We start from the raw sequence: 13,872 nt of genomic DNA, 5'->3' as shown, positions 1-13,872 counted from the left end.
CCACTCACGATACAGCAATGATCAGCACAGTTCAGCCAAAGTAAGACATCATGTCAGCATCAGACAGCTGCTGAAGACCGCTAGGAATCCATATCATATCTGCAAATTATACAGTGGAGTGCTATATATATATATATATATATATATATATATATATATATATATATATATATATATATATATATATATATATATATATATATATATATATATATATATTCATTCAATTATACAGCCACTGGAGTGCTGCCCACTTAGCTTCTATACGTTTGGGATCCTGTTGTGGTATCCTAGGGCTGTGGTTCCCAACCCTGGTCCTCAAGTACCCCCAACAGTACACGTTTTCCAGGTCACCCAGCAGGTGCACAGATTATTCAGGCACATTTTAAAAGATCCACAGGTGAGGCTTATTATTTCACTGATTCTGTGTGGAGACCTGGAAAACATGCACTGTTGGGGGTACTTGAGGACCAGGGTTGGGAACCACTGTCCTAGGGCAGGTAATGCACCTGAGTGCCATTACTAAACTAATTGAGCATCTACCACTATCCATATATCTTAGGGAAGGATGGGCGATGGGAAGTGAGCACTGGCTCCTACAGACTGATCAATAGATCTATATACTATTCGAAGCAAAAGCTTTGAAAGCTAGTCCGCTATCTTCTGTATTTGTGTATGTGTGAGAAAGAGATGTTGTGTCACTCTCTGCTAGCCGATGGCACGGTTTCGGAGACTCACGGATGATAGATAGATGTTTTGTAAGTCTGATGTCCTTTCACTCATAAGGGAAAGCTGCCATAACTGCTATAGAGAGTGACAATATTTAAAACCTATGAATTTCTTTGATTTCACATTTTAATAATGCTGGTCTAATTTCGGATATGTTCAGGTCCATTCATCAGAAGTCTGTCATTTTCTAATCTAAACCAGGGTTGCCTACCTGACCCTCTCCTTCAGGGAGAAAATGCTCTGTTCCTGGACTTCCCTGGTAATGTATGATTGCCGTCACCTGTGGGGAGCTAGGTAATAGATAAGAAATGTGTATCACCACAGGTGATGGCAATCATACATTACCAGGGAAGCCCAGGAACAGAGCATCTTCTCCCTCAAGAACAGGGTCAGGTAGACAACCCCGATCTAAACCTTGCCAACTGCTCAGTATACTGTATACCAAAGTAATTACTACTTGGCCTTTTGTGTTTACCATGCCAAGAAGTCTAAACAGATGAGAAGAGGCCAAAAATGTTATGTATGCATTGTTCATCATAACCCTGATATTCTATTTCAATCAAGTTTACTGGCATTACATTCTCAGCAAGATAGCAGCCAAATCCCATGTTTACTACCCAATACTTGGGCAAATGTATTAAACCTTAACAAGAGATAAATGCAAGGGTTATAAAGAGAGATAAACGTCCATCCTATCACCTCCTAACTGCCTTGTTACAGGCTGTGTTTGAAAAATGTCAGTTAGGAGGTGATTGGCTGAACGTTTATCTCTCTTTATCACCCTTGCATTTATCTGTTGTTAAGGATTAATACATCTGCCCCACTGTTCTATATGGCTATAATCCAAGTTTCAAGGTGACATTTTTAGGGCCCTGTGGTGTATATGAATTTAACATTCCATGCTTTTATTTTCTAAAGAGCAAGTCTGTTTCCCACACTTGTCTCACTCCCATAAAGAAGCAGTTTTAGCCCTGGATATAACATACCTCCCAACATGACCCTCTCCAGGAGGGACGCAATGCTCTGTTACTGGACTTCCCTCTTAATTTATGATTGCCATCACCTGCTTTGAACAGTTTAATTGAGAAGAAAGGCGTTTCACCACAGGTGATGGCAATTCTAAATTGAGATGGAAGTCCAGGAATTGTGTCCCTCCTGGAGAGGGTCATGTTGGGAGGTATGATATAATGTTTCTGACATAAGGTAGATAGTTTGAGTATCTTTGGGGGAAATTTACAGATGGGAGTTCTATTTCAAATGGGATGTTGCTATAGGCAACCAATCAGACTGTACTATCTATTATCTCTAGAAGGTGCTAAATAAATAAGTAGATTCTGATTGGTTTCCCTTAGCAATATCCCATGTGGAATAGAACTCCATTCTTCTAGTGTGTACACATGGGGCAATATGGCTTCCGATGTTGCCGATATAGTGAACATCGGAAGCCATATCGCATGCTTTTTTAGATGTGCAGATCTGCACTATATAGTCTAAATTGTCCCTCTGCATGCATGCTGTGCGATGCGAGTCCCGATACGATCTGATCGTATCGGGATTCGCATCTCACGGCATATCCTGCCGTGTGTACACACCTTTTACAGGTGTTTTGGTTATATATTTAACACATTCTTTAAACTTTGATTCCAGTTTTCTGACAGTAATACAACTGTGTTTTCATTGTTTGAACTGACAATACATACATGAATATTAACACATTCACTTAAGGTATTAGTGCAATAACTTCATTGCTTAAAAAGAGAAATTTTAATTTTTTACATTTTTTTCTTTTTTATGAAATGGTGATGCATTATTTAGTCTTGTTTTGACAATGAGTATTGCTCTGTTCAGGCATGATCAGCTGCCAGAGCTCAAATGGGACTTTCACATTGCGTCCATTACATTGCGTCCATGAGTAAACCATACACCTAATTAATTATAAATTAAAAGGTGTTCCATATGGAAGGAGCACCTGATTGGTAGGTGACATATTGCTCAATTCAATTCAGCACCATTTTAATTGTCTTCAGTTCATCAGCTCTAGGGCAAATCACAAATACAGTAAGGTAGAATATTAAGGTAACTGTAAGGGCATCCCTTCCCTGACCAATACAGTAAGGTAGAATATTAAGGTAACTGTAAGGGCATCCCTCCCTGAGTAAGGTAACTGTAAGGGCATCCCTTCCCTGACTGTTACTCGGGATGGCTGAGTGAGTATGACAGTACATTTCCCCTATGCGTATAGGCAGGTAGTAAGCTGAAATGTTCGCTACTGCTGGTAATTTAGCATAAACTACATGCCGCAATAGTGAACACTCACGAGAGTGTCTGTAACTGCATCTCTTTTGCCATTTTAGCTTGTACAGTGTGTGAGAACAGTGCAGCCCTGGGGCAGACATCTTCTGGCTCTCCATCTATTGTTAGCTCGCCGGCTAGCATGGCGCTCTGGACAGCCACATGTTGCCTAAGCTTGGTTAAGTCATAGTTTTCTTTTTGGAACTCTGTTTTTGGCTTCCTACCCTCTGTTACTATCACACTGGAAATCCCATAACGTGGCTGCTATATGTGTTATGATTTCAAATATATTTTGAATCATTTCTTTATTTTAGTGTAACTCAGTTTCTTGTCCAATTCACTCTAGATTGCAAGACCTCATGAGCAAGGCAATTTCTACCATTTGTATTTGCTTGTCACTGTGTGCTGTTTTCTGATTAGCTGTCCAATTTACTGACACACCTGGTGATCTATAAATACATGTTAATACTTTCCCACCTTTTGCTCTGTTTTGCTGTCTCCATAACTCTTCCTGTATATAGAATACTGGGCGGCGAAGTCCTGAGACGTGCAGCAAGTCGGAGAAGATGCTAAAGAAAGTGGTGTATGACAAGGTAACTTCCTTCACCCATGTAAGGGTCATTCAGGCATCTTCTCTCTGGGAGGTTCTAAAGGGGGCATGCACATGGGGCGAATTAAGCCCCATTTCTAAGAGATCTGACTAGATGACTTAGAAATGCAGTACGGATCGCTCTGTCCGTAAGGTCCTCAGAGAGGAGTGGTTCTGCACGTCACCATCAAACCCCCCCCCCCCCCTGTGTATGGGCCGTTACACTAACCTTTTGTCCCCCTTCCCTTTTAGGCATACACAGATGAGTTGGTTGATCTGCACAGAAGACTTATGGCTCTGCGAGAGAGAAATGTCCTTCAGCAGGTGGGTCTATACGGCTGTATAAAATTGTAGGAAAGACTCCCACTCTATTTCTTCTAACCCATCACTGTCTGAGAATACATATCTTTGCCTGTTGAATATGTTAGACAGGGTTGAGCACAAAATCCCGACTTCGGTTTTTCTTGCCCGTTGAGTTTTCGCTAATACCTGGGGGTAGTTGTATGAAGCATTGATAAAAGAGAAGTGAGCCAGAGGAGAAGTGGCCCATGACAACCAATCGGGTGCTCTGCATAATTTTATATTATTTATTTATTAACAGTTTCTTATATAGCGCGCACATATTACTCAGCGCTTTACAGAGCATAATCGTGAGCAAAAACACATACCGAATTACAGTACAAGACAGTTTAGGACAAGTACATGGTTAATATGGATAGTTGCATCAGGGGACAGGACACTGCCGCAATCATCAGGGTGGCAGTGGTTTATATATTCTAAGAAAGGCACATGAGGAGAGAGGGCCCTGCTCGTGAGAGCTTACATTCTAAAAGGAGCGGATTAGACAGACAGGGGTGACACAGAAGGGAAAGAAGTGGAATTATGCAAATGATAGATATTGCTTCTGTTCTGATTGGTTGCCATGGGCCACTTCTGGGAAAAGAAGAAAGTGGTGGAGCGCCTAACACTATAAAATATCACACATGGATCAACTGGGTATCACATAAATTTTAAAAGGATATTTAATAAACAGTAAATACTCACAGTAAAAAGCACTAATATAAAACAATAGTTAAATATCTGCGGACACTGGAATTGGGAAACTTCCACTTGTTCCTAGTTATGCTCCCTTTGAATGATTGAAGACATATTACCCCTTTGATTTGTAATCCGTTTGGCTGGTAACAGGGTGTCCAATATACTGCTGAAGTCCCTTGAAATTTGCTTATCCTTTTTTCACCAGGATATTCATGGATTCCACAGGTTCTGTGGTTTGCAGCTTGCATTTCACTTGATTAAATGGGCCACTTCTCCCTTATCACTGCTTCATACATCTACCTCTAGATATCAGTCTATGAGGTAAATTTACTAAGATGGGAGATGGGATTCTATTAAAGATGGAGGGTGACATTCTATGGAGTGAGATAATCTGACTTTGGCGATTTTTTTCGCAAAAACGGCCGAAATCGCATTTTTTTCCATTTTCGCATATTTAATGAGCTGCGAAAATGTGAAAAAAGTGCGATTTTGGCCAACAAGTTGGACACACTGGAAATGCGATGGCTGCTTTTCGCAGCACATCGCATCCAGATGTTTTCACATTAAAAAGTATACAAATCGCATATTTAATGGTATACAAGTTAAAGTGTGTCTATAATTCGCCCAAAAATCAGACCAGGTTCTGATGGGCGAATTAGCCAGAACCCTGCACAGATCGCAATGATCTGTGCAGGGTTCTGGTGTAAAAAAAGTTTAAACCGTTAAATAAAAATAAAAAACCAGCGCGGGGTCCCCCGCCAGAGCATAACCAGTCCCGGGCTCATTGAGCCGGTGCTGATGACATAAAATCAGGGTCCCCGACAAATAGGGGTCCCCTTGATTTAATGAAACCAGCACCAGGCTCAAGGTCCGGCGCTGGTTCCCGAAATACGGGGGACAAAATGACTAGGGGTCCCCCGTTTTTTTTTTATTTTAAATTGCGATTTCCTGCAAACGTGCGATTTTCAGACCTGAAAATCGCACATTTTCAGGACTAAAGAAATCGCACCAAATCGCACCTATTCGCACTATTTGCCCCGTTTTTCGCATCTCATTAAATTTGCTAAAAACGGGCCAATCTTGCGATTTTCAAAAGTGCGATATGGTGCGATTATAAAAACATGCGCATTTATCTCAATCCATAGAATGTCACCCGGAGTGTTGCTCATAGCAATCTATCTGATTATACTTAGTTATTTAGCACCTTCTAGAAGATAATAGATATATATCTGATTGGTTGCTATGGGCAACATCACATTTTAGTAAATTGACCACTATTGCTACTATATCAGGTTACAAAATATACACATGCTTGTTATACTTAACAATTGTTAAATACGGTTTTATTAATTGGCTTGTATTGTCTCTGCATCTGACTGTGTCTACACCTCTATTTTCAAGATTGTCAACCTCATAGAAGAAACAGGACACTTTAATGTCACCAACACAACTTTTGACTTTGACCTCTTCTCATTGGATGAGACAACTGTCCGTAAACTGCAGAGTTACTTGGAATCTGGAGCAACATGACCCCCAAGTAGACTGGGAACTAAGGAGAGAGAAGAGTGTTGTGGGGCAGTGAACACCCTAATTCCTTAAACTTTTCCTGGTCCGTGCAATCACCATTGGGATTGACCAGTGCTCCCAGCAAATAGGATCCTTCTAACTGAGCCATCTAGGCTAATCCTTCATGGGGGATATCACTCCAGCGTACAAGATTTTATTGTGTGACTTTTTTTTTTATTTTTACCCTTTTAGAGCATAAGGTTTAGCAGGAATTTTAGTACATTTTTCTTTCAAAATACAGTAAAAAAAATCACACTGCAGATGATGCAATTTTTAGCGATAGAAGTCTGTGGGCTAGAAGAATGTAAGCATGAATTAGAAGTATATGAACGATTCTTAGGCAGTGCAGACACCTGGTCAGACAGTAATATATATTTGCATACATACATACAGTAACCAACCTGTTTTGATAAAGGTAACTCTCATTAGGGCTCTATTTATACAGTCATTTTTTTTATTTCTGTATTTTGAGACAAGTGTGCTCTAACCCCAAAGGATTTCCTGCAAAAGTTATGAGACCATACAGAAGAGGTATCCGGTGGGAGTTATTCCAACCGCGCACTGTAATAATAACCTGCTCTCTTTCTCTCTCTATGTTAGGCAGAGAGGTTCTTGTATTTATGGTGAGCAAGGAGAGCACTGGCTCCACTCTGCTTCGGAAGCATTACAGAACATTGGATCTGTAAGCTGTATATTATATATATATTATATATATGTATGTATGTATTTTATGTATAAGATGGCCTGGAGAGGCAGACTATTACTCCTTTTTTCTTACTTTCTTGTTTTCTTTTTTTTTTTTTTTGACGGGTAAGAATGGAACAAGGATTTGCTTTGAATCATCTTGTAATTTTACAATTTTTATTTTATTGAACAAGAGATTCAAAACTGTACCAGTTAAGGAGACGGTGGGGGTTGTATGTTTTTAATAATAATGTAATTTGTAAACCTCATTACATTCTGATACGTGCTTCGAACTGTATTGGCTTTCTGAATAGCAGAAGGGTGTACTGGTACAAGTATGTAAGGACGGAAGAGGAGTATTTATATAGGACACTGCTGACTGTATAGGTTCTAGCAGGAAACCTCCAGAATTCACAGCTTCAAGGGTTATATTGTGCGGTTTCTAAATAAGCGCAAAGGTAAAACGGACTGCCAATTGTAACTGCTCAGACACTAGTCAGCACTACAGCTTGCTTCACTCTAAGTGAACAATGCAGATCCCTGTGTTGGCTATGGATGGACATCATCTGTGTTCAGGAATATTTCTTCCTACCGCAGTAAACTTTCTGAATTTGGACAGAAAATGTTTTGCCGGTAGGATATAATTATAGGTTTTATTAAACGACCTTTCCCTGAAATGTAAAACACTAATGTTTATTTTTTTATACTTTTTTTGTTACACTCCTTTTTCATACGGTACCCATTCTTGACCAACGCTGGGTCCCTTTTAGGACCAAAATTTAAAAAGTATGTATTTAAGTGATCAAACCCACTTTTGGTCACTTCTTTTTTTTTTTATCCGCTTTTGCAAATCATATTTGTCATTCATAATGATTATGGACAAATTTTAGCTATTTCCCCATCATGTTTGTTGACCAGGACTTTCTTTCCTTTTTTAAAATGGCAACACTACAGCAGTTTCATCTTATATTTTTTCTCAAGCACTCTCCGATTCCCCCGCCCCTAGGAGGATAGAACTGCACTCATATACTGTATTTGTAAGGACAGATGTTTAAAGTTTGGGTCTTCCACACAGTATTTGATTCCCTCCATTTAATATCAGTATTTTGTTGTTGATTGCAAAATGATTTCATTTTCCCACTGGGAGTTGGGAGCTTGGAATAAGGATCTATTTCTTCCTTGGGAAAGGTTACCTTAAAGGTATTATTTTAACACCGTTATATGATCAAGGGATTGGGAAATCATTGTTAATGGGACAACTTTGTGTCAACCACTTTCATGCCAGACTGGATATGAATTTCTACAGCTACCAGCTGCAGACTTCATGGTATTGGGCTCATGTGATGCACATTTAGCATTTCCTATTGGTTGGCGAGTTATGAACATACATTTTTAAATGAGACTAAGACCTCTATAATCAAACTGTTTTATTGTCCAAGAAGTATTTATTAATGTATCAAGCAAAGTGAATTTGGTTTTGAACCAAGCCTGATGGTTGGAAACTGTATTGCTAAAGATGCATAGATATTTGGTCTTGTATTATTTTTATTTTAATATTGGGAATCTTGCAAGAGTTTTTATAGGAAAAAATGAAATAAAGATCAAGAAAATCCTTTCTGTTGCAGTGGACTTTTATTCTGTTCTGTAAAATCACTACTTTTTTAAGCACAGATAATAAAAAAATATGTACTAATGCAACTTTTTTTTCTTTAATCACATACATTTTTCCATGCTAAATAGAAATGGAACAATCATTTGCACATGGAAATACATAGAGGTTGAGTAATCCAAATACACGTTATCTAAATTATTCCAAAAACCATACATTCCAGAAAGTGAAAAAAAAAAAAAATGTAGCTAAAAACACTACTGAGGACATGATGTGTAACTGGCACTAAATATGTGCAAGAAAATCATTGCTTAGCGCAGTGGTTCCCAAACTGTATGCCGTGGCTCCCTGGGGTGCCTTGGGACACTTGCAGGGGTGCCATGGGTTGGTGGCCTAGGTCCAATTGAAATGATTCATGATCAATTATTTATGGACAAAACCAGTGTTGGTGGCTGCCAATCATAAAATATATGTACAAACAGAAGCAAATCCTGCCTTTTAACACATAAATGAACCTAAGAAGCACATATAAACACAATCCTATTTAATTTTATATTTATTATATATTTATTTTTTATTCGAAAAACATTGGGAACCCCTGGCTTAGCATTCAAATTCAGTACCTGAGATAGTACGCAAACTTTGGCCCTTGTTCAGATCTGATCGCAGTACAAATTTGTTCTCAAAATGGGCAAAACCATGTGCACTGCAGGTGGGGCAGATGTAACATGTGCAGAGAGAGTTAGATTTGTGTGAGTTATTTTGTTTCTATGCAGGGTAAATACTGGCTGCTTTATTTTTACACTGCAAATTAGATTTCAGTTTCAACACACCCCATCCAAATTTAACTCTCTCTGCACATGTTACATCTGCCCCACCTGCAGTGCACATGGTTTTTCCCATTTTGAGAACAAATTTGGGTACTTGTGTAGTTTTAAGGCGGCCAATATATCAGATGCGATCCTGTGCGATTTTTTTTTTTTTTTTTTTTTTACCTGTTCATAAACCCTTTATCCACTACGCATGGAGTTGAATTTATATAGTGTGACGAGCACACACGGTTTGCTGCGCTCACCACACTATATGCGTAGTGGATAGTAGGGTTATGAACAGGTAAAACATCGCTTTGGATCGCATCCGATATATCAGGCACCGTGAAACTACAAGAGTTCCCAAATTTGTACTGCGATCAGATCTGAATAATAGCCTTTGTTTCTTGTTTTGAAACCTTGTTTCATGCACAAATAAAATATATGTAGTGTATTCCATGTGTTTGTACAACATAAATGCAAGATACATCACTGAAATATAAAAATATTCTGAAATTTGGAATAATCTGATATCCAAAATTCTTCTGGTACCGAGCATTTTGGATAAGCTATACTCAACCTGTACACATATATCAATCAAGTGCAATGAAACATTGTGAGGGAAAAACAGGAGTTCTACCATAGAAAAAAATATTTTTCATGGAAAAAACATAGTTTCAGAAAAAACAGTCACGTATCTGGGATTTTGCTTCGCCTGACTGAGGCAGGTGAAACAAAACCCAGATATGCTGCGGCTTGTGTCTGCTTATCTGGGAAAATGGGGATAGCCCTGGTGAAGCAATTACCTGTGAACAGTGATTGTGGGTAAGTGGATACACACTTGGGTAGATTTTAATAAAGTTTATAAAATTAAAAAAAAAACTGGTGGTGGCCTTAGCAACCAATCAAATATTACCTGCCATTTCTAAAAAAAATGCTTGATATGGGTAACACAACCATTTCTCTGTTTTTAGAAGCTTTAGTAAATCTAACCCACTACCTTTATACAGTAAAAGGCATAAAGTGAGTGATAAATGGACAAATGATAATAAAAAAAAATTTAATTGATTTTTTTTAATGTAACAAACAAATCGCCCAAGTGGGCAGACACATCAATATATACTTGGTATAAGTCTAAAGTACAAGCAGGTCTTTATAATATGTACACAGTATTGAACAGAGTTCCTGTAAAGGTTCTGAAAATGGAAGTGCCGGAAGGTGCCATTCGGGCAGCTGACAATTATAGAAGAGTAGGAGGAGTGTGTGGGTGACCGTCTTAGAATAGTGTAATATACAAAGTCGCTCAGCATAAATAGTTATCGGAATTAACATATACCAAGCAGGATGTGATAACCGTATAGGATACGAACAGTGACATTTCCAGCTTAAAATAAAATACACTCACAAACAAACCTCCCCTTAGCACCCCATCCCTGTTTAACCTACCCCAACACAGGCATACCTGGATCCCATAACGTCTTATCCCCCCTATCCCAACACAAACCCACTAACTATCTAGACACCCCCCCCCCTAATTACCCAATAATGGGGACAAAATACTAATGGCTCCAGACCTGATGATCTGGCTCTCCCACCAGCGATGTGTAGAGTAGAACAACATCTTGTATTGGAGTCATTCAAATAGGCAGGTTGCATAATACACATAACCAGACAATGATATTCACTTAAAACAGGATGGATAAAGTACAGCGACATAATACATGAAAAAAAAATTAACAAAAGCATTTGGAAAAGAATCCTCGGTACTTCTTTACTTTCACGGCGCCACTCTAGATAGGACAGATAGGATACTAGATAGGATACGATTTGTATGCGATTTGACATAAGATATCGCATAAGATATAGGATAGGACAGATAGGATACTAGATAGGATACGATTTGTATGCGATTTGACATAAGATATCGCATAAGATATAGGATAAGATTTACTATCCATTTCATTACCCCACTATCCACTAGGGCGTGGAGTTGATTTTATATAGCGTGGCGAGCGCAGCGAGCGGACCCGGATGTTGTTTGAAAGCAAGTCCCCAATATCGCATGCCATTTGCATGCAATTCCATAATATACATTCCATGTCCCCTCGCGGGGCTCGGTGGCTCGCTGCGCTCGCCACGCTATATAAAATCAACTCCACGCCCTAGTAGATAGTGGGGTAATGAAATGGATAGTAAATCTTATCCTATATCTTATGCGATATCTTATGTCAAATCGCATACAAATCGTATCCTATCTAGTATCCTATCTGTCCTATCTAGTGGCGCCGTGAAAGTAAAGAAGTACCGAATCCTCTCAATAGTTGACTATAATATAATATCAGTGCAGCATCAGTCTGACCATCCGTGAACGTGGCTATATGAGATAACCAGAGTTTCAGTCCCATCCCCGTACCCTCCAGAATAGATAGAATCTGACTGGATGCCATTGGCAACATTCCATCTATCATCTTCTAGAACAGGTATGTCCAAACTGTGGCCCTCCAGCTGTTGTTAAACCACACATCCCAGCATGCATTGCCATAGTTTTAGTATTCCCTAATAGCAAAATTGTGGCAAGGCATGATGGGAATTGTAATTTCACAACAGCTGGAGGGCCATAGTTTGGACATGCCTGTTCTAGAAGATGCTAAATAAATAATGAATCTAGTTGCTATAAAACGTTTGTCTTAAATCTTCGCTCTCCGTCTTAATAAAGTGATTCTTGAGATGATTCATTCTGACCAAACTGGCTTTATGCCTGAGAGATCGACCGCTACAAACCTCCAGCTCTGCTATACTTATTTGCAGGTTGCTGGTAAAGGACTCAATGACCCTTTGGTTGTATAGTGCGGAGTAGAATGGCATTTTTTATGGGAGCTCTTTAGATTTGGTGTTGTGCCTGGGCTTTTCACTTAGGTCCATCTTCTTAAATATTGTCCTGCCAGGACCTCCGTCAATCGTTTTGACGGAAGTCCTGGCAGATTGATTCCTACACTCAGGAGGGAACCAGACAAGGGTGTGCAATATCCCCTTTATTATTTGCCACTGACTTGTTCTATTTGAGATTCCTCTTACATTCCGAACTCTTGGTCTCAGGATGTGAAGAGAGTGTAGCTCTCTATGATGACATGTTATTGTTTCGGTCTTGCACAGAGAGCTCCCTTTCTGCTCTATCGGTGGTGGTGAAACTGTTTATCCGGTACTTGTGTAGTTTCACGGCGCCACTGTTTACTGTTCTATGTTTACTTCACCAGCAGTCTGTTTACATTAACTCAGCAGTCTGTTTACATTTACTTTGAAAAACTTGGCAGCTTTCCAGCTAGCGCGCGCGCTCAGTCAGTGTGTAGTTAAAGTATGAAACTTGGCAGTTTTTCAGCGTTCTATACTGTACTAATGCAGCCCACACACGTGCCGATGCGATGCTGTACGATGGGGTGCGCGCTCCCGCGGCACCTCATCGTACAGTACAAAAAGTATGTGCTGCACATACTTTTTGTACTAGCTTTTTCTAGCACAGCATCGCATCGCATGCACATCGTATGCACAAGGCATACGATGCGATGCTGTGTGTGCTAGTTAAGCCCACAACGCACGCTGGAATCGGTGCGTGTGTGGGCTGCATAAGGTAGTGCACGCTCACTGTAATAAGCTACGTTACCACGTTATCTGTGAAATAGCGTTTTTTTTTTGCGTTGTACAAACTGCGTCTGTACCCACTAACAGCGTCTCGTTGGCCGCAACAAGAGGTTATGTCCCAGTAACAGTAGTACTCAGAAATAGCATCTATTTCACCTGAGTCACAAACAGAGCACAGTTCATTGTGGTACCATTAACAAAGGGGTGTCAACCTGTTCATGATGACACCTGTCGACTTAACAGCTGTTGTCCTTGTTTACTCCACGCCATCCCGAAGCGTGGCGAGTCCCACGAGGGGACACGGTACGCGTCCGACCGACCTTTTCATACCCCCACTATCCACATTGACGTGGAGTTGATTTTATATCGTGTGGCGAGCCACCGAGCCCGAAGCGTGGCGACGCGGAATACATGTGAAGTAATCCTCGTCTGCTCACCTCGCTGCGCTCGCCACACTATATATTTATTTATTTACAGTTTCTTATATAGCGCAGCAGATTCCGTTGCGCTTTACAATAGTAGACCGTGATAAAACAAACTGGGTAACAACAGACAGATTTGGGGGTTAGAGGGCCCTGCTGCAAGCTTACAATCTATAGGGATATTGGAGGGAAATACAAGGACAGGCACCAGTAATAGCATAGCAGTCCCACCAAGTTACAAGTCCAGAAGGGAAGCTATATAATACATAAGTGCCTCAGAGGGTTATGCGTGTAGAACTTAAATATGATAGGCTTGCCTGAAGAGGTGAGTTTTCAGGGAACACTTGAAAGTTTGAATGCTAGCGGAGAGTCTTATTGTGTGTGGAAGGGCATTCCATAGGATGGGAGCAGCCCGATGAAAGTCCTGTAATAGTGAATGGGAGCTAGTGATCCGTTCAGAAGAGAGACGCAAATCTTGTGCAGAGCGGAGTGGTCGAG

The 13,872-nt window shown here is 40.1% G+C and overlaps 1 protein-coding gene across 2 annotated transcripts in view; it reads left to right on the top strand.

Annotated features, from left to right (window-relative positions):
* The window catches only part of MLLT1 (MLLT1 super elongation complex subunit), a 40,630-nt gene extending 32,120 nt beyond the window's left edge, over positions 1-8,510 (top strand). For both annotated transcript variants that reach the window (XM_083179185.1, XM_083179184.1), the window contains exons 10-12: positions 3,543-3,614; positions 3,863-3,934; positions 6,050-8,510. In XM_083179185.1, the coding sequence (XP_083035311.1) occupies positions 3,543-3,614; positions 3,863-3,934; positions 6,050-6,178 (273 nt within the window). In that variant the 3' untranslated portion in view covers positions 6,179-8,510. The remainder of the gene's footprint in view (positions 1-3,542; positions 3,615-3,862; positions 3,935-6,049) is intronic.
* Positions 8,511-13,872: the final 5,362 nt, after the last annotated feature.

This window comes from Crinia signifera, chromosome 1 (assembly GCF_055691185.1).
Source record: "Crinia signifera chromosome 1, ASM5569118v1, whole genome shotgun sequence".
Taxonomy (NCBI): Eukaryota; Metazoa; Chordata; class Amphibia; order Anura; family Myobatrachidae; genus Crinia; species Crinia signifera.
The sequence above is the reverse complement of the archived record's forward strand: the minus strand, read 5'-3'. Positions and strand labels throughout refer to the sequence as shown.